Genomic DNA, 27,548 nt, shown 5'->3' on the forward strand with positions numbered 1-27,548 from the left:
GTTTACTCCAGAGGATGTGGAGTTTTGGTGCAGCAGAGGCACAGGCTCAGTTCTGCTCGTTCAGACACCACCCCAAAACTTTGTAAAGGGACTGGGGGCAGCTGAGAGCAGCAGATTAACAAAAATCAGGATTTGGATTTCCAAATGCAGTCTCAAACTCACCCTGTGCCCGGGTGCTGGGTTCCCCAGGCTGTGCTGTTCCTGGACTCTGCCTGGAGCAGGACTGGACTGCACTGGAGCAGGATTTTTGTGGCAGAATGGTTTGGGGGATCAGTCATTGTGCCACTGGAGGATTTCTCAGTTTCTCTTTGCTCAGCAGTGGCTGCTGCAGCTTCTGCCCAGAGTCAGCCGAGTTTTGGTGCTCTTGGGGCAGGGACAGGCAGGAAAGAGGTGGGAAAGGAGCACTGGGGGTGCAGGTTTGGGGGAAATCCCAGGGTTCTGGTGGGGGGTTGGCTCTGGGAGGCTGCTCTGATCTGCCAAAGCCACTCCCCAACCCCCCTGAGCTGTGCAGGGAGCAAACCAAGAGCTGGGATTCACTGAAATAGAGCTGAAGCTCTGCCCTGGTTGATTTTTGGGGGTGCAGCATTGTGTTTGTTGTTGTTCTTGATTGGACACCTCTTATTAATTACTGTTAAAACACCAGCTTGGCCTCTGGCCTCTCCCTTCCTGTATTTTGCCAATATTTTTTAAACTGGTCAGAAAATCAGCTTTTCTGAACTCTGGAAAATGATGATCCCTGTGTTCCTTGGGAGTGTTTGGTGAAGATCCTGACGCTGTGAGAGCCTCAGAGGGAGCATCAGCACAAAATAATCCTTTACCTTTAGCAGAAATTGCTGGTTTTATCCCATTTATAGGCTGTGGAAAATCCTCCCAGCACTGGAGGGGGACTGGTTTTATCAGCCAAGCACAATCTTTATGCTGTGGATAAAGGTAAAAAAAATGGGTTGGAGGCTCCTTGCAGCTGTCCCTGAGGGAAGGATGGGGAATTAAAGAAGTTTTGCTGCTTGGTCATCAGCACATTGAGGCTTTTACACTTTCTATAGGCTCTGTTATGCTTTTGTACTTTGAGTTTTAATTGTTTCAGGCAGCACTGCTGGGATTTGAAAGGAAATGAGCTGTGGGAGGAGAAAACACTGAGTAATTTTTACTGTAGTGTGTATTCAACTCGAAAATTGTTCCTCAGATCTGTTTCAAAACAGGTTCTTGACTCCCTGGATAGGTTTGTCCAAGGGGGAAAAGGTGTCACTGCAGGAATTGGACAAACACTGGAATTCTTTTACTAAAACCAACCAGAAAAAGCATTGACAATGTAAACAAAATAAAATCTGTGACCCCCCCCCCAGGCTGGGCTCTGCTCTCAGGGCGTGCTCTGGGGCAAGCCTTTCTTCAGGAGGGATGTGAGATAACTGCCCAGCTCTTCGTCCTAAAAAGATAAAGAGAAATGGGATGAGAGCCAAATCTTCCTCTTGACTGTCCCAGCTGGGGCAGTAAATTTAATTTTGGTACCTAGAAATGAACTGAGAGAGTTCCTGGACCCTGCAAGATCTAAGGTGAGCTGTGTTCAGAAATGGAAACAATCCACAAATGAATTTCTGGGTGTTCTTACAAAAGATTGGTGTGAAACTCCCATTTCTCAAAGGACCTGAGGGATTTCCTTTGAGGAAAAGCCCCATTTTTGCTTGAAATCAAGGAATAAAGAACCACTGATCTTATTGCTTGGCCCTCCAGAAGCATTTCCTTGCTGTCAAGAAAGGATTTAATAATCCAGCCACAGAAAGCAAAGATGATGGAATGACTGTGAAATAAAAGAATGTTAAGATCAGAGTTTTCTACTTGTTTTACATCTTCCCAGTAAGAACCACAATGTGAAATACTCAGCAGTGCTCAAAACACAGAGAGAACTGAATTAACTGGAATTCAGTGTAATTACCCCAAAAGTTGCCTGTGCTTCAGTGGGCCCTGAGAGCTCCTATAAAACCATTTCTGCTCAACCCCACGTGGTCAGAAAACAGCAGGGACTCCCCTCATCTTCCAGGACAGCTCCTTCAAAGCCAGAAGGAAGAAGATTCACCCCTCACAGCCACCCCCAGTGCAGGAAAGGTTTGGAATGGAAGGAATTCAGGTCAGAAATCAGGAATTCCCACCTGGTAGGTCCAGGACACGAGCAGGACTTTGGTTCCTTGATCCTCCGAGTGCGCTGTGGCCTGGATCAGGATGGACTCCACAGTGATGGAGCCATCAGGGAGATGCTGCACTGAGTAATCCTTCAGGATCCTGGAGAGAGAGGGGATGGGATTTATTGGGGGTGCTGGGTCACCCCTGGATCTTTATCCCAACCTTCAGCCTGTTCCTGTCTTAGCTGTGTCTGAGCCAGCACCCTCTGCCCCAGACAGGGCAAACAGGGCTGATCCATTGGCTTATTCTGGTGCTTGTGTTAATCATGGAGCATTTCCTACAGAAATTATTCCTGCAGAGTTCATCCCAGGCTCTACAGCTCCAATCTGAGCCCTGCTCTCCCAAGGAAAGAACTCTCGGGATGCTGCACGACGGGAAAAACAACTCCGACGGTTCTGCTGTTCCCAGCTCAAAGGAAGGGGATCTGTGCTACACCAGCCTTGGGAATAAGCTCAGCTCCATCCCTGAGGGATTAAAAACCCTTCCCAGGAAAGCAGAGCTCACCCCTTGAGGTGGTTGTAGACCCTGAGCACGGTCTCGTGCTCCTTGCGCGGGTCCTGGATGTGCACGCGGCAGGTGAAGCGCAGCTGATGCTCCGCCAGCCCCAGCTCCTTCAGGGCCTGCTCGGGGGAAACCAGCCGGAAACTCTGAGGGAGAAAGGGAGAAATCCATGGAAAAACCACTCCTCTGAGCCTTGTGGAGTTGTGTTGCTGCCCTGGGGTCAGCAGGGAAGGCTGTTCCCTTTCCGTGCTGCAATATCGCTGGGTGTTTGTCACTGCAGGAAAGGGAGGGGTAAGCCTGGGACAAAACATCCACCTGGACAGGAATAAATAAATATTGAACAAAATAAGGCTGCTCTCTGCAAGTTGGTTTGACTTTGAGCAGGGGAATGGTGCTTAAAAATAAAGATGAAGAGTAAGAACTGCATGTCCTTTGTGAGAAAGCAGAGCCGCTCATTTGGGTTCCTTGTGCACCCAGAACGTGACATCACCCTGAGAGGACCCAAAACACACCCTGAGAGGACACAAAAACACACCCTGAGAGGACACAAAACACCCTCAGAGGACACAAAAACACACCCTGAGAGGACACAAAACACCCTCAGAGGACACAAAAACACCTTCAGAGAGGACACAAAACACCCTGAGAGGACACAAAAACACACCCTGAGAGGACACAAAAACACACCCTGAGAGGACACAAAACACCCTCAGAGAGGACACAAAACACCCTCAGAGAGGACACAAAACACCCTCAGAGGACACAAAAACACCTTCAGAGAGGACACAAAACACCCTGAGAGGACACAAAACACCCTCAGAGAGGACACAAAAACACCCTCAGAGGGGACACAAAACACCCTCAGAGGGGACACAAAAACACCCTGAGAGGACGCAAGTGAAGCACAAGGACTCTTTCACTCACGTTATCCTTCATGAGTAACGTGCCGTGCATGAGCTTTGGCTTCTTGGCATCTGGTAAAGGACCTAAAGCGAGGCCAGGGGGAGAAAAACACAACGTGAGGTGCTGGTTTTTCACCCAAAAACTGCTGCTCTGGGACTGAGGTTGGAGCTCTGAGGTCCTGCTGAGGTTCAGACATGAAAATTTTACACTTCGCAGTTCATCAATGGTGCTTAACCATTATCAGAAATATTGACACCTAAGAAATAATGATCCAGAGCAACTCCCTCTCTTCCCAGAGCACTTCCTGATGTGAGAATGAGATTATTTTTCTAAAATTGAGTTTATAAAAGTAATTCCAGCTTCCCCAAACCCAGCTGCTACAAGCACACACGGGTAGCAGACCAGGCACGGTGTGCACATCGATTTTAAACGTTATTCAGTATAAATTTACAGCTTTCTGCCAACACCAACACTATAAAAAAACAGCAGCAGGGAGGAAGATTGGGGTGGGAAGTGTCACCTATGGCTGTTTCCCTCTTGAGGAGGCCCAGGGAGATGTCCACAGGGATGCAGGGGTTGGTGAGGATGGTGGTGGTCTCTCCGTTGGCTGGCATGTAGCAGCTGACATCTGCAAAGGGAACAACTCCTGTCAGCCCCCCCTGAGGCAGCTGGAAACGCACCAAACAATCCTAACTCATGTCCAAGGGGCTCACTGCAATTAACTGGGCTTAATTAATGCCAATGAAGATGTTACAGGCATCAGTTCCTTGAGGGGAGCTGTAAATGCCACCCCACCTGACTGTGCTGAGGGCCAGCGGATCAAAAACGTGCCTTTAAAGCTTGGAGGCCGTTCCTTCCCCTCCCAGGGATACCTACGGAATTCCTGCTCGATTTTCTGCTTCAGGAACTCCATTTTCTTGGCTTCCCCATGGACCAGGAGCACATTCCGGGGCTCAGCCTGGCGGATCAGCTGCATGATGCCCTTGGCATCGGCGTGGGCACTGAAGGACATGTACTCCACCTGCATCTTCACTTCCAGCTGGGGGGAGCAGAGCACAGGGCTTGGGAACTGGGAATTCCTTTGGAACACACACACCCAGACCCAGATCCCTCTGGATTTCATTGAAAGGAGGAAGGAGAAAACCTAAATTGTCTTAAGAAAAAGCTTTCATAACTTAAAGGCTCACGCTGCCCCATTTCAGACAATATTTGTCACACAAATCCCCAAATATTTAAGGTCAGCTGGTGTTTTATTATCCTAATCTGCTGAAATAGATGTAATTTTTACCTATTTGCCTAATAGGGCCTCACTATTAAACATTATAAAGTGCCCCTCAAAGTTTTATGGCAGAAGCAAAGGGCCCCTCACAGTTTTAGGACAGAAATTAATGCAAGGGGGAAAAAACCCAAGTCCAACTTCGCTACTGCAAAAGGGAAAAAAAAACCAAGTGCAACTCCAAATCCAAAGATTTTGAGGTATTTTCAGTGTTGGATTCATCCTATTCCCACTGCAAGGACAAGAACTTGCCCCAAATGGAGAATCAAACTCACAATTTGTCTTCCTTCCATCTCCAGCTTCCTTTGCCCACTGAGGATCTTGTGGCCCACAGTGCCCTGGACGCAGTAGCCAGGCATGATCACCTGGGGAAAACCAGGAAAAATCAACAATTCCTTGAATTCCAGCTCCTCAGGAAAAGCTCTCCTACAGCCTCAGTCCTTAGGATTCACATTGCCATAAAACATCACCCAAAACCCCAATTTCTTACCATATTCTTCTCATTCCCTGCCCACTTCCTGAAGATTTGAAGGGACTGTCCTGCATGGAGCATTCCAGGCGTTGCAAACACCACCTGGAAGTCAAAAATGTGTCATAAATCAATACAGAAAACAAATTTTTCCATTATTTATATAAATATCCTACATCTGTGCAGAGCATCCACCAATGCCCATCACCAACACTACAAAAATAGGGATTTTTGCTATTTGATTTTCTCCCCACCCTGTCTAAAATTCCCAGGAGCTGAGATACAGTTTTAGGAAGTATTTGTGAGCATCTGATGGAAAACTCTTGAGTGGTTTTATAGTGGTACCAAATAAACCAGTCAGAATTAAAGCAGCAAGAAAAGCTTGTGTGGAAAAGAAAATCCTGGCTTGAATCAGGATCTGTAGATGATACAAACATGCAAAATTTTAATTTTCTCTGAGTGTTTTACCTTCAGTGAAATAAAAATAGAAAGAGCTTTAATATTCATAGGGATGGCCTGGCCACATGAGGTTTTTGGGTGGGATTGATAGGGTGGAGGATGCTCAGGGTGCTTTTCCCAGCAGGATTTGGGACCATTGTGGAATAAAAGAGCTGCCAGACCCCCCAATCCTGCTCTGGTCCCTCCCCAACACCCACCTACCATGGGCCCTGGGTTGTCTGCAAAGGCTCTGTCAAAGGCTTTGATGTGTTTGAACTCAAACATGTTCCTCTGCACAAAAGTTTTCCGGATTTTCTGGTTAGTCCAGGTGATGAAGAGTTTGTAGTAGTGATTGGCTTTCTCTGTCAGGCCCGTGGAAAAGTAAATTGGAGCCTTCAGGTTCATCCTTTCCCTGAAAAAGAAGTGATCTGTGAGGGGCAAAGTATTTCCTGGCTATCCATACTGGGAGTCCGTAACTGGGGAGTGTCCCAAGGGGTTTTTGGTGTGTGCTTCCCTATTTTCAGGAGCTATAAATCAATATTGTAACAATGCAGGCTTTAGTGCCCTTCTCCTTGTCACTGCAGCCAAATTCCTGCCATTCCCAATACTCATCAGACACAGGAGGAGCACAAAGGAGGACAAAAAGCAGGTGGGACATGCCCAGGCTGCACTCACCAGAAAGTCTCCAATAAAATACAAAGCTCCTGGGCACGTCCAAGGGCAAAAACCGGGATGAGAACCTGCAATGGAGGTGGAATTTAGGACTTCAGGTGGGATTTGTGAAAGCCAAACAGCATCAAATGCACTGTGGTTATTATTTCTGAACAAATCCCTTAGCTTCCTCTCACTTCCTGATGTTCTTCCAATTCCCACCAATGTGTTGGGCAGTTTGGAATGAAAGGCACAGGCACAGCTCTCCCTGCACCCAGGGGAATTTCTCTTCTCTCCTGGATGATTTGAAACCAACAAATCCATGGAAAAGGCCACTGTACCTTCCCCCCTCGTTCCACAGTCTCGTGAACTTTCTTCAGGAAATCCCTCTCCCTGCAGCGTTTGGAGTCCCTGATGGTGGTGGCATAGGTGGATTCACTGATCAGCAGATCAGGGCGGCATTTATCAATCCAGGCAGCTCTGAACAGAGGGAATTCAAACCAAAAAGCAAATCAGGAGATGCTTTCTGGCTTTTTTGATCTGAAGGTCTCCACGCTGGCTGGGGAATGTCACTGTGGCCAGAGGAAACAGGAGTAAAGGTGGGCCTTAGGAATTCTGTGGCAGCTTCAGTTCATTTCAATTAATCCAGGTCAAAATTGAGATTACAGACCTTGAAAAGGAACATTTATCCAGGTTTACATGCATTAAAATATTCACCTGAATAGCAGGAATATTATAAATCTCTCATTATACCAGTGAAAATACACTGAGGGCTGAGGTTTGTGATTAATAATCTCTTAGAAAGTAAAAACGCCATGAAAAGACATTTCAAACATTGAAGTCCAATTATTATACAGCCCTAAAAATAGATTGATGTGAGTAGTCAGAAGATAAAATGTGAGTATTCAGATTACATTAAGGTCTGTCTGGCAGGTTTAATGTAAATCTCTTCACCCTCACAATTCAAAAGTGCATTTATGTTTCCAGCAAAGACATCATTAAATACTCCAAAAAATCAAAGCTGGTGAGCCCTACTCTTAACAGCAGCTGTGCTGAAATCTTCCAGTGAGAAATACTCAAAACTCACCAAAATTCAGCTTTTTGCTTACCCCAAGTGTCTGTCTGGTGTCATGTTATAATCACCCTGAGGGGAGAAGAGAAACCCAGTGATATTTTTGAGGCAATGGAGGGAATATCTGGGAATATCTAGAGGTAATAAGAGGGAAATCATTCCAAATCTGGGCATACTCACAGTGTAAACCACAGACTCACACCCAACCTTGATCTGGAACATGGCAGCTCCCAGCACGTGGCCTGCATAGTAGGCCTTGATCTCCAGCTCCTCATCCACCTGCCCCAACAGCAAAACACTTCATTAATGCCAACATTTTCAATTCAAATCCATTTTTTTGCCTCCTGCAACACCAGAAATGCCCTTTCACCTGCACTGTCTGGTGAAGGTGCACAGCCACCACCTTCTTCATGCAGTCTTTGATCATCTGGGAGGTGAAGAAGTTGGTTTCCCCTTTCTTGTCCACGGTGATTTTCCTGTAGTCCTCCAGCAGGATGGGGCAGATGGCCTTGGTGGGGTGGGTCATGTAAATGGGGCCATCGTACCCAACCATCTCACTGAAATAGGGCAGGGCCCCACAGTGGTCCAGGTGGAAGTGGCTGCAAAAAAAAACCCCACAGTGGTTGCACAGAATTCAGCTGGGGTGGTTCCCAGACCTTCTCCAGCTCTGCACGACATGGAAAACCACCCAAAATATGAGGGATGGACTTGGAGAGTGTTTGGGATGTTAGGGACAGCACAAAAAGCATTCCCATTTCCCAGAAGGAGGGAAGTGCCTCACCTGATGATGACACAGTCCAGGAAATCCGTCAGCCTTCCGTTCTGGGTGATGTAGGAAAAGTCAGGGAAGCGCCTCTGCAGCCATGGGAAAACAGGCAACCATCAGGAATGCATCACTGATCCAAAAACCCCATGGAGTGAAGGGCCTGGAACACTGGGAATGTGCTGATCCCTCTCCAGGCAGCGCCAGCAGCTTTTGTGTGCAGGGAGAGGCACAAAGGAGGGCACAGACAGAGAACTGACCCCTCAATAAATAAATTATTTATATAAATTATTTTATCTTCCAAGTAGAACAGGTGCCCAACACATGCTGGCTCTGAGGCACAAAGCCCCAAAAGCTTTCCTGTCACAGCCCATTTGCTGCTTGAACTCTTAATCCTACAGAATATTGGTGCTTTATTCCTTTCCTGCTGGTGTCAGGGGACCCAAAACCAGGAGTGTTTCCTTCTCTCTCCCTGGAGCTTCAGATGTGTGGTGAGGATCCCACAAGGAATGAACTGCCCCAAAGCAGTCGAGCTAAGGACAGGAATCCTGCTCACAGGAAATCCAGAGAGGCCAAAACCACCTGGAATGGAGCATTTGCAGCTGCCTTCATGGGTATTTTTCCAAAGTCCACCAGCCAGGGAAAGGAGGGCAGCATTTCACACACTTGAATACTTGAGGGGATGGATGATTTTGGGCAAGAAGGGAGATTTTTCAAGGGGAAAGAGCAGCTCTGCCCTACTCCAGCTCCAGCAGTGGCTGACAGAGGTGCCCAAAGGTGCTCAGGGGATGGCTGTGTCAGGGGATGCTGCACTCACATCATCGTTGTAGCCCATGTGCATCCCACAGTCCAGCATCACGTTCTTCCCAGCGATGGACACCAGGATGCAGCTCCTACCCACGTCCTGCCCAGCACCTGGACACCAGCAAAACATCAGTAAAACACCAGTAAAACACCAGTAAAACACCAGCAAAACACCTCTGGCAACAGCTGCAGTTCTTTCAAAGGACAAGCAGGGAAAGGCCTGCACAAACTTCCTGCAACTGCAGTTTGAAGGAAGAGAAAAGAATCCTTTATCTGGCAAGGATTAGAACTCTGTTTCTTCTGCACCTCCCCAGCTGCTCTGCTCTCATTAAGCTCTAATTAAGTCCACACCAAGATTGAAAATTAAATAAAGCAGTTCTCCTGCTCAGCACATCCTCTGCCCCCTCAGTATGAACCCATAAAAAAAGATTAAACAAGGAAAAAAAGAGAAATATTTTCTTTCTGTGGCTCTTTAGCAGTGTAGATGAATTAATGCTCTACCACAATACCACAGTGTCTTTACCACCAATATCTTTACCAGAACATATCAATTAACCCTGATTAATTAATCAAAATAGCTGTAACTGTCACTGGGAAGAGGAAGGGAGGATGGTGAGATGCTGACAGGAATCACATCAGGGCATTCTGCACACTGCCCCAGAAGTCTGGCCAAAATTATCCTGAATTCCAAATTCCACAGGTTTTCAGTGTTTGTATTTCAAGACGATTTTGGGCTGGACTTACCCAAAGGAGTGACTTTGATCTCAGGCATTTTAACATACTCCAGGTCCCAAACCCGCACAGAAAATTACTCCAAAAGTCGATCCGTGGGGGCCACAAAAAGAGAAGATTTCGCAGGTTTTACAGGGGCCATTTCAAATATTTTTCAGTGTCTGGCCGAAGACTCGAGCAGAGGCCGAACTTCTTCCTGAGAAGAGACAGAAAACACGGGTAAGATAATAAACAACTTGTGGAAAATCGGCCGTTCTTGGCTTAGATATCGACCATCACCGCTGTGAGGGGGGAAACACAAGTAGAAGCACACAAAAACACACCAAAAAAAAGCATAAAACCATATAAAAACCACATAAAAACCCCATAACTCCCCCAAAACCCCGCAAACTCACCCAGGCCCGGCCCACAGCCCCTCACAGCGCCCGGCGCCTCCTCCGCGCCTGCGCGGCGCCGGCGGGCCCCGCCCCTCGCGCACCCCGCGCGGATTGGCCGAGCCGCGGTGACGCACGCAAAGCGGATTGGCCAGCGGGGTGAGGGACGCGGCGCTGATTGGCCGAGCCGGGCGTGCGGGAAGGAGGAGGAAGAGGAAGGGCGATGGCGGCGGTCGCGGCCGCGGGCGCGTTCAGCCTGCGGGAGGTTCTCGAGGCCTTCCAGAGGTGCGTGACGGAGCAGCGGGAGGTGCTGCTGGAGCCCTACCTGAGCGGCTGGCGGGGGCTCATCCGGTGAGTGCCCGGGAGCGAGCGGGTATTGCCCTTGGAGGGGGGCTGTGGGCAGAAGGATGGAGTGACAGGACAAGCAGCGATGGCTCCATAATGACGGATGGGAGATCTCCCTTAGAACGTGACTGCTGTTTCTTCCTAATGTCCCATCTGCTTTAGGCCACGGAGGATCGTACACTGTTATATTATCAGGAGTTCAGAGCAGTTTCCCTAGTTTAACCCATTAAAACGAGTTGTGGCCTTTTCCAGCACCGGAGCTGACAGGGAAGATGGAGCGCGACTATTTACAGGAGCCTGGAGTGGCAGGGCAAGGAGGGGTGGATTCGAACTGGCAGAGACTAGGGTTAGACAGGATATTGGGAAGGAATTCCTGGCTGTGACGATGGGGGAGGCATTGGGATGGATTTCCCAGAGAAGCTGCGGCTGCCCCATCCCTGGAAGTGTCCAAGGCCAGGCTGGAGAACCGGGGATAGCGGGTCCATAGCAGCGCGTGCGAGCTGCCTGCTCCTATTCCCCCATCTACCCCAAACCCTTCTGTAACCCCCTAACTCCCCTCCCGCAGGTTCCTGCAGAGCCTGGGCACCGTCTTCTCGTTCATCTCCAAGGACGCGGTGGCCAAGGTGTCGCTGCTGGAGGGGCACTGCGGGGGCCGGCAGGGACAGCAGTACGTGTCGCTGCAGTCCATGGTGCGCCACGAGCTGGCGGCGGGGCCGGCGGCGCTGCGGGCCCGCTCCGACTCCGGCTGCCGCACGGTGCTGCGGCTGCACCGCGCCCTGCGCTGGCTCCAGCTCTTCCTGGAGGGGCTGCGCTCCGGCGATTCCCGCACCTCCGTGGTCTGCACCGACGCCTACAACGCCTCGCTGGCCGCTTACCACCCCTGGGTGGTCCGCAAGGCCGCCACCGTGGCGTTCTGCGCGCTGCCCTCCCGCGATGCCTTCCTGGAGATCATGAACGTGGGCCCGCGAGAGGAGGCCGTGGCTATGCTGGGAGAGGCCATCCCCTACATCGGCGATGTTTACAGCATCACCCAGGAGCTCTTCGCACAGCACAAGCTGCTCGACCTGCCCTGACAGCGAGGGGGAGGCCACCGAGCCACATTCCAGCAGGACCGGGATGAGCCCAGGGTGAAAATCACATTTTCACAGAAGCACAAGCCTCTGATGCTGGTTATTTCCACTTTTTCTTTCCAGCCTGGAGTTGAGGAGTTGGCCAAACTATTCAGGATGCCTCACTTTATAAGGGAAAAATGTGGACCAGTTCTTTTTTTACATCTGTCAGTTTGTGTGTAGAGCTCTACAGTTAGGGGAAAAAAAAAATCCACATTAGGATGAGCTGCTAAGGGATTTTTTTTGTTGTTGTTGTTCCCAGCAAGGCTGGGAGGGGGGTGTTTTCCTTTTTAAGCTAAACTTCAGCAGCTTGTGTACATTTACAGCAATAATTCTGGCCTCGTGTGACAGCCCAGAGTTGAGCTGTGGTGTCTGAACACGTTTCTATCCCATGTGAGCTCACCTGGCCACTTTGGTTTATACAAAAATCCACCTGGGGGCTTTGCTGGAGAATATAATCCTGAGCAATGCACGTGGGAAAGGCAGCTCCTTTCCCTGTCACAGGCACCCCATCACTGCTGCTCATTCTGGGACCCCAGGAACTGAAGGAAGTGGGGGTGGATGTTGTTACCTTAAGAGAAAGCTGGGCCTGGAGCAGGGATCCATCCAGCAGCACCTTCTCTCTGTGTCACATCCCTGCCTGTTGAATCCATGCTTTTTGCACTTGGGATGTGCAGCAGATTTTAATCTGTGCTGCATAATCCCCTTTATCCAGCCCAGGCTGCAGCCTGGAGCTGTTTGCCAGCCATGCCTCTGAGTTGTGTTCTTATGTGTTGATTTTATTTATGAATGTGTCAAATGCCTACAAAAAAAACGATTTCTCTGCCTCTGTGGGGGAAAAGCCACACTTGTACTGTAAATCACTCCTTTGTGATGCTTCTGGCTTCTATTGCAAATCACTGGAAGAGCCAGAGGATGTCAAATGGGATTTCCTGAGCTTTTGGAAAGCTGGAAAAGCACCCCAGGGTTAGTCCGGGATGACAGAACAGTCGGGGCAGTCCCACAGGGTGATTGGCTCTTTTTGGCCTGATGTAACACTGAAAAATTCAGGAAATCACTATTACCTCATGGAGCCTGGACTAACTCGACATTAAATGATGCAAATAATGTGTTTCTGAGGAGTGTCCTCTGTGGGATCACACTCTGGGGGTGTGGTGGTGGAAGGGACATGATTTACATTGTGACCTACTCACACTTTCTTTCCTGGAAAAATCTGTTTTATTTCCCTGGAGATCAGCTGGTATTTCACCTGGGCAGTGAATGAAATGCCTTAAATTAAATTAAATAATGTGGGTCAAGGGAAAAAATGGATTTAGATCTCTTGAAGTGGTGGTATGGCAACAAGAAAAATACATTTTCTCCCTTGTCACATTCATTCTCAACTACTCCTCTTAGGAGATAAATATTAATATTGAAGATGAACTTGCCCAAAATTCAGGATTGTGTTTAGAACTTATTTCAAAAAGTTTTACAGTTAGAGCTGACACTTACATAGTCCAGGAAAGGGAAAGTATCCTTTAAAAAATGCCAGTATGAACATACCTGGAAAACACAGCTGCAACTGGTGCTTCCCTGAAGTATTCCTGTATTTAGCTCTCTGCATCTGCTTCTCTTCCTGCAAGGAAAATATTCCAGCCTTGGAACATCACTTTGGCAGCAAAAGATGTTTTCTGATACAGTAGAAAATGCAGGAAATTGAACTTTTCATTCAGAGCTGTCCTAAAATCCAACCCTGGACAGAAAAAATACAGCGATGGAACCTAAATGATCATGCTGTGAATTCGGGTTTAAACTGAAATTAATATCCCAGCTCAGTGTGAGGAAAAAAACTTAGATCAGCCAGTAACAACTTCCTAAAAAAATATCAGTATAGTTGAGTGACAGCTCCCCAACCTTGTGACCTAGGAATGGCCTCTGCAGGCAAATTCGTGCCATGCCCTGAGGAAGATTTGGTTATTTCCGTGATGAGGTGACCTCAAATTAAAAAAAAATATATAAATAATAATGACTGCTGTATACCAAAATCAGAGTGGGGCACCTGAGTTTTATCACCTCTGCCAGAGGAACCCAAATTTCCACAGCTGTCACAAGGAATGTGTAAATCACTCTGGTAAAGGCAATCAGGATGAGGGCAGTGGTTTGCACCCAAGTGCACTCAAGAGTGCACCCACTAAATTAAATCGAATCCATTTTGCTAAACAAATTCCCTGCCATTCCTTTAATCCCTCCGAGCTCTATTTAAAGAGGCTTCCCAGGAAGTGCTGAGCCCAGATTCCCTGCTCTTCTTCCCTCTCCCAGATTCCTTTTCCCCCAAAATGCTGGTGCCAGAGCTTTGGCTGTGCCTGAGCTTTGGCTGTGCTGCCTCCCTGAGCCCCTCGTGCCTGTCAGCTCAGTTCCACAGGCCAGGGGATTTTATCCTGGGGGGGCTTTTCCCCTTTGGGAAGGACACACTGAACCTGACAGCTCGCTCCCAGCCCACCCTGCCGCTGTGTGAGAGGTGAGAGCCGTGCTGGGGTCAGCAGGGATGGGGAGAAATGGAAAATGAAGTGGTTCTGGTGGTGGTGGGATGGGACAGAGAAGAGCTTTGAGGGGTGGAGCACTGGGACATCAACTGGTCCCAAAATGGAAATGTTTTTGTGTTTTCTTGATGCTGTCAAACTTCAACCCCATTTTGATGAAAGCTTTTAGCAGCACTGGTTTCCTCAGAGCTTGAAATTGTTATTTTTGGTTCCACCCCCTGCTCCCCATGGGGAGATCCCAGTTTGGGATGGTGCTGTTGCCTTTTAGGGGGTAAAAGGACGCTCAGCACCAGGCACAGGGCAAAGCAGGAGACAAAATCGGGTGGTTTGCAGCTCTGCCAGGGTGTGAGCAGCATTTCCTCCTCAGTTACACCCAGTTGGTTCCCACCACCACATCAGCACCTACCTGCAGCTCTTTGTGAGGAAAGTGAAAGGCCAGGCTGGTGTCCCTCCTCCTGCTCTGGCAGCAGCAAAGCAGGGTCCAAAATCCTTCCATCTCCACAGCCCCTGGGGCAGGGAATGTGCTCAGTGTGCTGGGATACACAGAGGAGGAAAATCCCAGGAAAAATCCCACATCTCTCCTTGAATTAGCACTCTGGGAATCGCTGGTTCATGGGTGAAGGACACAAAGTCTTGACCCTCACAGCTAAACTGGTCTCTACCTCTGTTCCCTCTCTTGGGAAGCTCCAAGGATTTATTTGCTGGCAGAAAGGATTAATTGGAAAAGGTGCTCACACTCAGAGTAGAAAACTCACAAGTGGGTCCAGGGATGCTCTGCTGACAGTGCCAGGAATGTCCTGCTCGGCCACAAGGATGCCAAGATGTCCAAGAAGGTGGCATGAGCTGATCCCTTTGTGACAGCACTGCCAGGCCACACAATTCCCACCTCCTCTTCCCTCAGGTTATTCATGGACGGGCTGATCTGGGCTCTGGGGATGAGGTTTGCCATCGAGCAGATCAACAATTCCAGCTCCCTGCTCCCGGGAATAACGCTGGGATATGACATGTATGACACATGCTTCGAGGCCCTGGTGGCCCTGCAGCCCAGCCTGCTGTTCCTGACCCGGAATGGCACCACAGGGATCGGGGTTCTCTGCAACTACACCGAGTACCAGCCCCGCGTCACCGCCGTCATCGGGCCCCACAAGTCAGATCTCTGCCTGGTGACAGCCAAGCTCTTCAGCTCCTTCTTGATCCCACAGGTAAAGAAGCTCTCTGGAGAAGCAGGAATTCTCCCTCTTGATGGTTAAAGCACAGATTGCAGTCTCTCCTCTGCCACAGATTTCCAGAGTGGTTTGGGTGGGTCATCGAACTGCCCCTCCTGGACACACTCGAGTGTTTAATTTCCCTGAGAGAACAGAGCTCAGACCACTCTGATCCATGTAAAATGGGCGTAACAGAGCTCCTGGAGGACCCCCGTGACAATCCATCTGTGATTAAACACTCAGTTACCACAACAGAGAGCTCTAATGATCAGGGAGGTTTACCCCCGGGCTAAGAAATATCAGAGTCTTGGGTGTATCGTTACACAGTCGTTAATTATCACTTCATTAGTGAAAAGGGTCATAAAGGAGACAATTCATGGCTGTCTTGGTGAATGCAGCCACGACGGACCCACCCCTTGGGGGATGAGTTTTTACCACCATCCCATCCATTTTTTCAAATTCAATGCACTAAAACTAAAGAAAAAGAAACCGGGTGAGTGACCTGGACTGTGGCCACTTCCCTCTTTCCCTCACTTCCTCTGTGTTCCACACCCACAGGTCAGCTATGGGGCCAGCAGCGACACCCTCAGCAACACGGAGCTGTACCCGTCCTTCTACCGCACCGTTCCCAGCGACAAGAACCTGGTGGAAGCCGTGGTGCTGCTCCTCAACCAGTTCGGCTGGAACTGGATCGCCACCATTGGCAGCGATGATGAGTACGGCCGAAGGGCCCAGGCTCTCTTCCTGAGCATGGTTGGCAACAACAACATCTGCATCGCCTTCGAGGGGCTCATCCCCACAGACCTGGCCGAGCCCAACGCCAAAAAGCAGCTGGAAGACACAATTAAATCAATTAACAGCACCAAAGTCAACGTCATTGTGCTGTTTGCCTTCAGCCTGCCAGCCCAGGCCCTGCTGGAGCACAGCATCAGGATGGGGCTGGGCAAGAAGGTCTGGATTGGCACGGAAGCCTGGATGCTGTCTGACATCGCTGCCTCCATCCCGAGCATCCAGAGCATCGGGACAGTGCTGGGCTTTGTCATGAGAACAGGGACAGTCCCTGGCTTCCAGGAGTACGTGGCTGAGCTCTTCAGCTCTGTTGAGCAGGAGGAGTTCTGCAGGGAGTCCAGGGAGCTCAGTCGCCTCATGAACGCCGAGGTGCTGGACACGCACTGCCGGCAGTGCGGCCACGTCACCCTTGGGGACATCAGCCCCATGCTCAGGGTGACCACGGTGCAGCCGGTGCAAGTGGCCGTGTACGGCGTGGCCCACGCCCTGCACAGAGCCCTGGGCTGCACCCCCAAAGCCTGTCCCAGAACATCCATCAGGTCCTGGGAGGTGAGGAAAGATCTGAGGGGCAAACAGCTGGTTTTTGTCACATCACAGCCAGATTGTCCCAATCTCAGCCCTCCTAAGGGACAACTGATTCCAGCTTGCAGAATTATCCTCCAAACAAGAATGACTGTACCCAAATCAATTTTCATTTCATTTCCTCCCCAGCTGCTGCACTTCATGAACACCCTCCCGTTCGAGGTAAACGGCCAGAGCTTCAGGTTTGATCAATCCCACAGCACAAACACTGGATACAAACTCATCTTCTGGGCCTGGAGGAACGGCACCCTGACCTATCTGCCTGTGGGGGACTATGACCAGTCCCTGTACATCCGAAAGTCCCAGATCCAGTTCCACACTGCAGATCAGAAGGTAAAAATGGCACAATTCATTCTGATTTGTTGGAGATTGCAATTCTCCTGAAGGTGCCTGGCTGATGCTCATTCCTGCCTTTGCCAGGAGCCCACATCCGAGTGCTTCAGGCGCTGCCAGCCAGGACAATTCAGACGAATAAAAGGATTCAACCTTTGCTGCTATGACTGCACAGACTGTCCAAAAAACACCTTCTGGAGCAGCACAGGTGAGGTCTGGGGAATTTAAGGGCTTTAACTGGATTATTCTATCTACTGGTCGAGGTAATGATGAGCTGGGAGCTCTGCTCCATGAGCACTGCCAGGTGTTCCCCTCCCTGTTCTGATCTTCACTGGGGACCTGCCCCTGTTGGGCCCAGAGGGAGAGAATGAGGACAACATCTCCAGAGGTAGGAGAGGGGGGTATGATGGAATTCTGGGGGCATAGGTAGAAGAGAGGCATAGGATAATATTCTGGGATTGCTGGGGAAGGGAAACAGTGGCAGGAAATACAAAGATCCTTCAGGGAGGAGGGTGGAAAAGGAGAGGATGAACTATCCCAAGGTTTGGAGATCCAACACGCCTTGGAGGGAGGGAAACAGGCAAACCACCCAGACCACCACCTAATCCCCATCTGTGCTCCACCCCCAGGGCCTGCCAGGGGTGGCAAGTCCCCAGGGGCTGCAGGGTGGTCAACCAGGCTCTCTTTGCAGACAGCACCAGCTGCTCCCCGTGCCCGCAGCACCAGTGGGCCCCTGCCCGCAGCACGCGGTGCCACGACCGCAGCGAGAGGTTCCTGTTCTGGGACGAGCCCCTGGCCGTGGCCTTGGTGACCCTGACGGCCCTCAGCACGGCCCTGAGCTGTGGGACAGCGCTGCTCTTCCTGAAGCACAGGCAGACCCCGCTGGTGCAGGTGTCTGGGGGTGGCAGGAGCCTCTTTGCCCTGCTCTCGCTGGTGCTGCTGAGCCTCAGCTGCTGCCTGTACGTGGGCAAGCCCAGTGACGGGCTGTGCACGGCACAGCAGCTCTCCTACGCCCTGTGCCTCAATGGCTGCTTCTCCACCTTCGTCCCCAAGGCCCTGGAGATCACCCTGGTGACAGAGTTCCCCCGCTGTGCCCCCAGGCTCCTGCGCTGGGTGACCCACAGCAGGGCCTGGCTGCTGGTGGCCGCGTCCCTCCTCACCGAGGGCTTGCTCTGCCTCTGCCACCTCTGGCTGGGCCCCGATTTCCTGGTGGCTGACTACCAGTCCCTGCCCAGCGAGGTGCTGCTGGTGTGTGGCACCAAGTCCTGGGCTGCCTTTGCCCTCCTGCATGGCTACAACAGCTGCCTGGCCTTCGCCTGCTTCCTGTGCACCTTCATGGTGCAAACCCCCAGCCAGAGGTACAACGTGGCCAGGGGCATCACCTTTGCCACCCTCATCTATTTCATCATCTGGATCTTCTTCATCGTGATTTTTGCCACGCTGAGGACGGTCCTCAGGGCTGTCACTCAGATTTGCACCATCCTGGCCACCACTCTGGGGATCTTGGTGAGCTACTTCATCCCCAAGTGCTACATCATGGTGTTTAGGCCTGATCTGAACACAGGGGATTATTTCCAGAACCTCACTGACGAGGAGCCAAAGGAGGACTCGGTGAACAGACAATAAACCACATCCTCTGTCGCCTGCTCCTCAGCAGAAGCTGTTTTTAAGGAGATAATCCTGTTTCTGAGCACTCTCTGGTCCCAGGCACAATCACCACATGAACTGAGCTGTGAAAGCACAGGGCTCTGCTCAGCAGCTGGAGTCCAGAAGAGCAGCCTCCATCCTCTCTGGAAACACATTTCAACCCCCAAAAGGAGCCAAAAATAGGCTCAGTTAATGAAACAACCTCCAGAAATTGTATTTTACATCAATCTCTTGAGTCTGGCAATGTCAGCCAGAAGCCTCACCCACACCATTTCCCTGTAAACACTCCTGATAATTTCCCTTTCTTATTAACCAGGTAACAGCTCCAGAGATACATCCAGAAATCCTTTCCCAAGCCTTGTAAGAATTTTCAAATCTATCCAATAAAAGAGAAGTAAAAAGAACATTCTGACAGGTCACAGCAGTTGTGTGTGTGAGATAAAGGGGGCATTACCCATTCAAATCCCTGTTCACTCGATTTGTGTTCCATGGAAATCAGGGAAGGACACATGGAAATGAGCAGTGTGCAAATCCCACTCTCCAAAGGCACAGCAGGAGGTTCCTCCATCCCAAAAAAAACCAGGCAAAGGTCACCAAAATGCTGCCAAACAGTACCAAGTAAATATCCACTCACATCACCAAGATCTTTTCCCCACTCATGTTCACAAGTAACTATTCTGCTCTTCTGTTCCTTAAAAGTTTTTCCATTTCTGCTCTTTTATTCCCTAAATTAAAAATTTTCCATCTCTCCACTGTGTGTTACTGGAATTTAATCAGTCCAGCTCAACTGAAGAATTTGCAAATTCATTTTAACCAATGAATATTTTCATTCTTAAAAAAAACCTAAAGAACCTCTTGGCACGCTGCAGAGTTACTTGTGCCAGATTTTTGTGATCACCTGCATGCAAAATTATTCCTCAGTGTGATTAAAAAAACCAAAACTCTGACCTGGAGCCTGGAGTCCTTGTTCCTGGGGCCTGCAGGAAATCTTCACAACCATGTTGGTGCACCTGACTCTCAGTATTCCTTGCTCCAGGGCTGTGGTTTCAGAGCAGAGAAGCATTAAACAACTTTTGATCATCATTCCAGAAACAGGGAAGGGAAAAAAAACCTGATTTAACTCCACCAGGCCCTGCAGGAAAAGGTTGTCCAAAATTATGATAATATTCACCTGAATTCTGATAATTTAATACCCACCTAAATGGGAAATGCTGGGATTTATGGCATTTAAACAATGCTTGATTCTCCCTTTGCTGTTTGATTTTTATCAGCTGGGATCAGGGAATCTGCTTCACCAAGCTCTGCTTGTTCTTTTTCTTTAGGCTGGAAAATTAGAATTATTTAGGCTGGAAAAGACCTTTAAATCTTGAGTCCAGCTGAGCCCCTCAGACCCCACAGAGAGCCTGGGTGCCCTGACAAACACAAGGCTCACCAGAGCGTGTCCCAGTGATCCTTGTTTCTGCTGGAGAGTCCAAAAATAGGGAATGTTTATATGGAACAGCTAAACAAACTGAGGGGTTTTCCCAGCACATTCATTTCCTGGGGCTGCAGCAGGAAAACTCTGGATATTAGAGCTCTCACAGAACCTCCCTGTACCTGAATAATCACCAACAAACTTCAGTGGCAGGGGAAAAATAAGATTTAACCAGTATTTCCTCCACCTTGATTAAAGGATAATGCAATACTGCAAAGAACTGAACACGTACACTGTGGTTATCACATAAAATTAAAAGCTTTTTAGTGTTTAAAATAGCATTTACACATAAGCAGCTATATATTAACTATACAGACACTTGGGTTTTAATACAATATCTACAAAAAAGAATTCAATTATGCAATAGACATTTAACAGGAACAGTGCAGTCCATGCTAATAAGAGGTCACTCTTTGAGTAGAACCAATTCTAGGATAGGTGATAGTCTGGGTTTTTCATTATTTAAAATCATGTAACTTTGTTCCTCTACTGTACATAAAATTCTTTACATGTATTTCTAATCACTGATTAGAATTAATAATTTTAAGTCAATCTTATTACAATCCAGTTAAATGCAAAACAAACAAACAAACAAAAAAACCCCAAAACAATTACATCAACCCATGAGCTGTCAAGTCTCAGGAGGGGACTGCCCATTTTGGAGAGAACAAAAATCATAGCAAAAGTCAACGTCTGTGCATCATTGCTTGCCATCCAATAAAACCTTTGGATAAAGTGTCCAGGGGACTGTTTCCTTGGAAAAGCAGATCCATTAACAGGAGGTAAAAGACACCAGCATGCTTTTAAGACTATTTGCTAAAAGAATTTACTCCTCAGAGTTAAAATACTGGGTGGAGACGCTACCCCTGCAGATCCTGCCTCCTGTGGGTGGGAGATGTCATCCCAAAGTGTTTCCTCACCCTTTTCCATGATCCTCCAGACATCCCCGCTGCTGGATCTGAGGCAGGGATGTGTGAGCATTGAGCTCAGCTGCAGAGCACAGAATAAAAATGCCAAATTACTTCAGGCTCCTGTTGTGAGGGCATTTCCATGCCCTGCATAGCAAACCTCTCCCTGGAGCCACAGCACTCCAGGGCCATTAAACCAAAACTAAATTTCAGGCCCTGGTAGGAGAGAAACAGGTGGGCCTGCAGCACTCCAGCCCCCAAGTTTCCTTCCACGTGGCACAAATGCCTCTGTGAGCAGCTCCACTGGCACCAGTGGCACGTGTTCCTGCAGGGAATGCTGTGCCCAACAGGAGAAAGCTGCACAGGGAGCTCCCGGGGCCTCCTGGTTGGAAAGACACATGCACATGCACTGAAAGGATGGGATCTGGGAAATCTCCTGCCTCTGTTCCCTTGTGGAAATGGAGATCTGGCAAAGATTCAGGCCCAAGCTTGTACAGCCTCAGCCCAGCCTCTCCACGGTGGGGAAATGCAGGTTTTTTGGGTTGCTGTTCAATATTGCACTGTTCAAGAGGGGCACTGCTCCCCCCTACTCTCTCTGGAAACAGCAGGATCCAGCTGGAACAACACCCAGAGCATCCTTTAGCTGCAGTGGGTGAAGCTCCTCCAGCCTGATTTCCTCAGCAAACGCTTTCCCACGTGTTATGGATCCCCAGCCTCGCTCCAGAGTGACCCATGAGCACACACGTTTAGAACACAGCCATTTTTCAACATAGCAGCAAAGACCAGCAAGACACAGAACAGTTTCTGCCAACAGCAAAACCACGAGACAAAACAAAACCCCCAGCAGGTGTGTAAACTGCAACTCTTGGAAAAGACACGAGGAAATTAAACACGGGTGAAAGCTCAGCCCCCAGCTTTAATCCCTTTTGGAAATATTAAAAGGAGACTTTTTTTTTCCTCCAGCCCTCTGAGTTCTGCCTTAAACAGGGCCAGAGAAATCATGATTTATAAGAGGCCAGAAAAGTTTCAATTAATTTCAAAGTAGAACTACTAGTGATTGTCAGTAAAGTCACAGACTCCTCAACGCTGTCTCCTGGAGACAGAGCAGAATTCCACCATTATTTTACCCTGATTTGCTTCGTTGCTTGAAGTGTCAATCTTTCAGAATAATTTACCAAGTCAGGTTTGCATCTTGTGCAGCTGGGAGGAGGAGGAGGGAAGGAAAAGAAAGGTCCTGTTGTACAGGACTTTAGGCAGGGCCACTTTTTTTGAGGAGCCATCCATGGATGGTGATGAAAGCTCTGCTTTCAGAAACCCTGGGCAGCTTTTTTGGGGGAGGTTTTTGTAAAGAAAATCAATTTAGAAGCCCAGAAATGGGCTGAGTGACACAGCTTCCCAAATGCCTGGCTCCCTGGGGAAGGAGAAATTGAGTCTCCCATCAACACAAACACCTGGAATCTCTGACAGAGGGAGGTGTTTGCACAGAGGTGGGAAAAGGAGAAGAAGTGAAAGACCAGAATGAAATGGGCAGTTAGGAGAGTCAGTTTTCAGGGTGATAAATGAACTGTGTGTGTACAGAGAGAAAGATGTTCTCTTTTCACATCCACCTTGGGTATTTACCCAAAAAGCATGGAACAGACCAAAAAGAAGCTTCTCACCAGTGAAATGCTTCTTTACAGTCAAGACTGATTTTAAAGCACCTGTCCTAAATCCTGCCAGCAGCAGGGATCTCAGAGAAGAGGATTTAACCAAGGGATGGCCCCATGGTCAAATGCCACTGAGTAGCTGCAGCTCGTGTCCCATTAAATGAGCCACTGTGGCAGAGGGTGGCTGTGCTCACCATACCTTAAAAAAGCTTCTTAAATATCACTGAAGGTTCCTGAATTTACTTTCCAGAGCCTGAGAGCAGAAAATACCCAGAAATTAAATCTTGGGGATATTCAACAGCAGCTGCTTCAGGCAGAGCTCCTCAGCAGGGTGGGTCTCACTTGGTGCCAGGGGTAAGGATTTCTTTTTGTACCATTTCTGATCTGTTCTCAGACACCCTCACAGCTCCCTGCCCACAGCCAGCCCTGCCTGTGCTCAGAAATGTTCCTGGGGGAATCAGACATCTCCAGGTCTCTGCTTGAACAAATAAAGAGAAAGGTTCTGCTCAGAAAGGAAGAAAGGAACAGAGTGAAGAGCCACGTCCCAGTGGGAGCCAGGATTTCCCAGTGTCTCTGCTGGAATGGGATAAACAGCCCCTTCAAAAGGGAAAAGCTGACAGAATTGCAGCAATTGTCCTGTTTCTGTGGGAATAACTCCTCCAACCTGCAAGCAAGTGCACATCCAGAGGGAACAGCCACACCTGTCAGCAGGGATGTGACTGAAATGCCCAGGAGCCGACTGCAGCTGGGAAATCACTGCTGGGAAATAAGGAAATAACTGAAGGAAATAACTTTACAAGTTCTGCACAATGAACACATACAGTAGCAAGACTCCAGCACTCCTTTGATAGAATATCTTTAAAAAAAACCCCCTCCAAGAACCCAAGAAAGATTGATTTATACTCCCTACTCAGCAGAAGGTAGCCACAGCTTTGTTTTCCTCTAGGAATTGGTTGGATCCTGCTCCTTTCCAAGCACTTGTGGGTGCCATGTCTGCTTAGAGCTATGGATGCATCCAAGAAACAGCATTCCAAGGCAGTATCCCAGATACCAGCCAGCAGTCGTTTTGTCCTTGCAAGAGAAAAAGCAGGGAAAAATAAAAGTGCTCCTATGCATTGTCAGGAATTTAGAAGTCAGGTGAAACAACAGTCCTCCAATCAGCCCAAAAAGAGACAGTAATTCCATTGAAGTAGGTGCCACAACGACCAAAGCTCATTAAGATGTGAATATACACCAGCCATTCACAATCCAAAACAAGATGGGGAAGGGGGGAAAAAAATAAAGAAAAGATGCCATCGATTTGCAGATATTTAACAATCCCAGGAGATTTTGTTGTTGTTGTTCCTTTTTTGGGGGGGGGGGTGGTTTTTTTGTCTTTTTTTTTTTCCTTTTTCCTTTTTTTGTTCAGTTTTGTCGATTTTTTTTCCGCGACACACTTGCAAACAGGAAGGTGTGACATGCAAGACAGCCAAGCCTCTTCCACTGAGTGTTCCACAACGACCCCAACCCATCCACCCCCACCCCAAAAAAAAAAAAAAAACCAACCAAAAAACCCCCCCAAACCACCCCTTCGCCCACTGTGCAGAGTCTTTTGAAGGCACTTCCTCTCACATGATGTCCACGAAGAACTCGCAAGGGTTGCCCATGGCCTTCTGGAAGGACTGGCGGCTCCCGGTGAGCTCGGGCGGCACGGCGCTCAGCTCGCGCACCGGGGGCCCCCCGGGCGGGCCACTGGTGCCGTACACCTTGGAGCCCAGCTTGGGCAGGCTGTACAAGGGGGGCACCCCCGGGGGCCCGTACGAGTGGTGGCTCTGGTGGCTCCTGTCGCTGGCCGAGCCGTGGCTGCGCTGGCTGAGCTGGCTGAGCGGCCGCTCCCGCCGCGCCGCGGGCTCCGACTCGCTGCCGCTGCCCCCGGACTTGCGCTCCTTCTCCCTGCCCACGGCTCTCCTGCTGGTCTCGCTGGTGCTCCGGTTGGAGCCGCTGCTTTTGCTCCCTGCCACCCCCACGGAGAGGGGAAAAAAAACAGGAGAGAAGAGCGGGGTTAGCTCGGCTCTGCTGGTGCATCCCACGTTGTCAGCCCGGGCGTGCTGGTGGTTGGCAGTGAGGGTTGTGCCATGCATTGGGGACACACAGACACCTCAGGGCTTGCACGGTGAAAGCAGCAGCTAAACTCCAGCTCCTGGCTCAAATCCATCCTGCTGGGAGAGGGGAGGAGCGGGAACGGGAAGACAAAGTAGGAATTTGGGGGCTGACTCAAGCGAATGAGGTTTAATTCTAGTTGTCTCTGCTTTGGTATTTTCTACCTTTTCCACAAGAAACCCCTTTGCCTTTTCTGTCACCCTTGGGCACACTCAGATCCCTGAGGTTTTGTTGGCTTCAGTGGGGAGGTTCTTTTAAAATTCCTCACTAAAGCGTTGTGCTGTTGGAGGATTCCCTAGAAAACAGTTCCTGAACTGCTCTACCATCAATCAGTAACACACAGGATGTTGCTCCCAAGAGAGGCCACTAAATCTTGGAAAACCGAAGAATTGCCACTGAGTATCAGCTGAGTTGATGCTACAAACAAGCTACACTGAACTTCAAGAAGTGATTTTTTATGGAAGTTGAAGGTCTTGCTCTGTTCCCATGAGAGATTAGGAAACAGTTCCTTTTTTAAAATCCAACTAAGCAACCCAAGGAATATCCCATTAAATTCCACCTTAGTGTAAGATGGAGTTCCCAAAAAGGATCCCCAGCCAGCAGAACAGGGGACCAGCTTTTGAGTCTGAATGAGCCACTGAGCTGGGAAAAACAGAATGATTTTGAGCTGCTCCTTCTTGAGCCCATCACTTCTGCTGCTCCAGCTGCCTGGGGAGATGCGAAACCAGGCTGGTTTTGGGGGGGAAAGGCTGCATTCCCTGCAGAGTGCCAGAGAGATGGAAAACAGACCACAAAACCACTGGATTTTAAGTGAATATTCTGAGCCTCTGAAGTGGTATTTGCTGATTGTTATGATCTAACAGTGCAGATAAAAGAGAAAGGGCACAAAACCCCAATTCTAACACTGTTTTGAGTGCAGCCTTGTGTTCCAGCACTCCCAGCACCTGCCTCAGCCACGTGGCCATCAATAAATGGGCAGTGGAAGGGCACTGGTGGAGAAATTCAACCCAGAGGGGTGACACCATCATAAATTTGGACTATTTATTTTCTGGAGAGCCTGGGGACAGGGTTTTCCCACCTGATTCCCTCCCCTCTGAGCTGCTGCAGCACAGTCCCACAGGGGCCAGACAGGTTGACATGCCAATGTCACACCACTGTGCACTGAGACAGGTTGAGCGTCCAAGACAATTCAAACTAAAAATAAAACTAAAAATTAAAAAAAAAAAAAAAAAAAAAAAAGAATACAGCTGAACATTTGGGTCACAAGAGTCTAAAAATGGTCATGCTGTGAATTCATTATGGAGGCATTTGCAGCTTACCAATCCCCTAGAGTCAGCCATTCCTCTAGGAATCCTTCAGTCTAACGCTTGCTCAGGACAAAACAAGGGAATAACAGTTACAAAACAAGAAACAGCACAGAAGTTGTTTTCCACGAGGGAAGAGTGGAAACCTTTCAGAGCTGAACACCCTGGCACTTTTTGGGAGGCTCTCCACAGCATGGATAAAACACCATTCCTTTCCTATTCCAGCAGCAGGGAGAGAATTCCTACTGCTCACAGAAGCAGCTGCCAAAAATCCACCCCCACGTTCTGTCCAGGGCGATGAGTTTCCAGTTCTAACACCTCTGGGAGCTTCCTTGTGGATATTTCTTATCTTGAGATAAGGTGAAAAGCAGCTGGGCTAAAATCCCGTGAGCAAGCTCCTGTTCTGAAACCCTTTTGTGCCATTTTGCAAAATCTGACTGGCTGTGGTAAACAGGGATAAGTGACATCCAATTTACTGCATGCTCACTGTAAAAACACAAGGAGTCCTCACCCCTTCTTTACTGGCAGCATTTCCAAAAGCAAAACTCACTCTGGGAGTGATTTAAAAAAAAAAAAAAATCTGTGCAGCCAAAACCAACAGAATTTTATTTACTAAGGTTAAAAATGAATCACAGCATCATGCTAGGGCAGAAAGAGGAGGAGGGCAGGTCTTTAATCCATGCAGAATTCTCTTCCCATCCCTGTCACACATGCCAGCAGACACTCTCCTCCCTGTGAGCAGTGTTTCAGCCCTGGAAACCCCTGGCTGGCCACCTCCCACTTGTCTCACACCAGCATAAAAACGTGGTTTTCCTTTTGTGCTGAGCACTGAAGTGAAAAGCCAAGAGCTCCTTGGTTCTAAATCCCTGTCCCACCAGCACAGAAATTGCCTCATTTCCAGCAACATCAACCCCACTGCTGGCAATTCCTGACCTGGTTAAGGCCTGGCAGTTTCTACAGAGAGCTGAAAGCCAAACCCACTCCTCCACAGACACAAACACCTTCGATTAAGTGCTGTTGCACACAATCCATGCAGGGAGCAAACACAACCACGAGACAGGCACGGACAGCACAAAGGAACTCAAGCAAATGGTCGGGGATAATGAGAGCTGTGGGATTCACACCCAATGAACCCATCTTACCTTCACTTTGCTGGCTGCCTGCACTGCCACTGCCATAGCTAAAGCCTGGGTCTTGGTATGCTGGTGGGAAACAAGGAGGGGGCAGAGGATACTGGTAGGGATATCCTTGGCCCAGGGGCCAGGGAGCAGCGGGGTGTGGGAGGGGAGCCAGGGTGTCCTGGTCTGAGGCACCGCTGGAACCGTTGTTAAGGTTCAGTGCAGCCAGATCTGGGAAAGAAAGGAAAGGTGAAAACTTCTTACCCAGCAGG

General features: G+C 49.1%; 4 protein-coding genes across 5 annotated transcripts in view; 2 read left to right on the top strand and 2 right to left on the bottom strand.

Annotated features, from left to right (window-relative positions):
• Positions 1 to 1,123: 1,123 nt before the first annotated feature.
• On the bottom strand, positions 1,124 to 15,024 carry INTS11 (integrator complex subunit 11). Of its 2 annotated transcripts, XM_082295853.1 has the most exons (19): positions 14,538 to 15,024; positions 13,155 to 13,227; positions 9,797 to 9,980; positions 9,066 to 9,163; positions 8,267 to 8,340; positions 7,856 to 8,084; positions 7,666 to 7,764; positions 7,523 to 7,557; positions 6,755 to 6,893; positions 6,438 to 6,502; positions 5,985 to 6,174; positions 5,346 to 5,429; positions 5,131 to 5,220; positions 4,456 to 4,618; positions 4,100 to 4,207; positions 3,601 to 3,662; positions 2,680 to 2,822; positions 2,145 to 2,274; positions 1,124 to 1,423 (listed from the first exon to the last, which is right to left on the bottom strand). In XM_082295853.1, exons 3-19 carry the CDS (start codon positions 9,822 to 9,824, stop codon positions 1,358 to 1,360), a joined length of 1,803 nt encoding a protein of 600 aa, XP_082151979.1. In that variant the 5' UTR covers positions 9,825 to 9,980; positions 13,155 to 13,227; positions 14,538 to 15,024; the 3' UTR covers positions 1,124 to 1,357. The 2 variants fall into 2 exon arrangements, with proteins under 2 accessions (XP_082151979.1, XP_082151978.1); XM_082295852.1 differs by lacking the exons at positions 13,155 to 13,227; positions 14,538 to 15,024 and adding an exon at positions 10,180 to 10,233.
• On the top strand, positions 10,379 to 12,622 carry CPTP (ceramide-1-phosphate transfer protein). Its single transcript, XM_082295854.1, has 2 exons — positions 10,379 to 10,509; positions 11,069 to 12,622. The coding sequence occupies exons 1-2, from the start codon at positions 10,382 to 10,384 to the stop codon at positions 11,574 to 11,576; spliced, it is 636 nt and encodes a 211-aa protein (XP_082151980.1). The 5' UTR covers positions 10,379 to 10,381; the 3' UTR covers positions 11,577 to 12,622.
• Positions 15,025 to 15,032: 8 nt separating the features above from the next.
• Positions 15,033 to 18,923, top strand: TAS1R3 (taste 1 receptor member 3). The gene is made up of 5 exons (XM_082295851.1): positions 15,033 to 15,333; positions 15,895 to 16,674; positions 16,837 to 17,040; positions 17,128 to 17,248; positions 17,732 to 18,923. The coding sequence occupies exons 1-5, from the start codon at positions 15,040 to 15,042 to the stop codon at positions 18,664 to 18,666; spliced, it is 2,334 nt and encodes a 777-aa protein (XP_082151977.1). The 5' UTR covers positions 15,033 to 15,039; the 3' UTR covers positions 18,667 to 18,923.
• Positions 18,924 to 24,286: 5,363 nt separating this feature from the next.
• DVL1 (dishevelled segment polarity protein 1) overlaps positions 24,287 to 27,548 on the bottom strand; it is a 65,962-nt gene continuing 62,700 nt past the window's right edge. Inside the window, exons 14-15 of the mRNA XM_082295845.1 lie at positions 27,301 to 27,507; positions 24,287 to 24,708 (exon numbers count right to left, since the gene is read on the bottom strand). Coding sequence (XP_082151971.1) covers positions 24,323 to 24,708; positions 27,301 to 27,507 — 593 coding nt within the window. The 3' untranslated portion in view covers positions 24,287 to 24,322. The remainder of the gene's footprint in view (positions 24,709 to 27,300; positions 27,508 to 27,548) is intronic.

Source organism: Coloeus monedula (assembly GCF_965178545.1).
Source record: "Coloeus monedula genome assembly, chromosome: 22".
Classification (NCBI taxonomy): Eukaryota; Metazoa; Chordata; class Aves; order Passeriformes; family Corvidae; genus Coloeus; species Coloeus monedula.

Coding starts and splice junctions, on each gene's coding strand:
- INTS11 (XM_082295853.1), bottom strand. CDS start 9,824: ATGCCTGAGATCAAAGTCACTCCTTTGG. Junction 7,558..7,665: donor GTGAGTCTGTGGTTTACACT/GTGAGTATGCCC, acceptor TTCTCCCCTCAG/GGTGATTATAACATGACACC. Junction 6,894..7,522: donor ACACCAGACAGACACTTGGG/GTAAGCAAAAAG, acceptor CCCTCTGTTCAG/AGCTGCCTGGATTGATAAAT.
- CPTP (XM_082295854.1), top strand. CDS start 10,382: ATGGCGGCGGTCGCGGCCGCGGGCGCGTTCAGCCTGCGGGAGGTTCTC. Junction 10,510..11,068: donor GGCTGGCGGGGGCTCATCCG/GTGAGTGCCCGG, acceptor CCCCTCCCGCAG/GTTCCTGCAGAGCCTGGGCA.
- TAS1R3 (XM_082295851.1), top strand. CDS start 15,040: ATGGACGGGCTGATCTGGGCTCTGGGGATGAGGTTTGCCATCGAGCAG. Junction 15,334..15,894: donor GCTCCTTCTTGATCCCACAG/GTAAAGAAGCTC, acceptor CCACACCCACAG/GTCAGCTATGGGGCCAGCAG. Junction 17,041..17,127: donor TCCACACTGCAGATCAGAAG/GTAAAAATGGCA, acceptor TGCCTTTGCCAG/GAGCCCACATCCGAGTGCTT.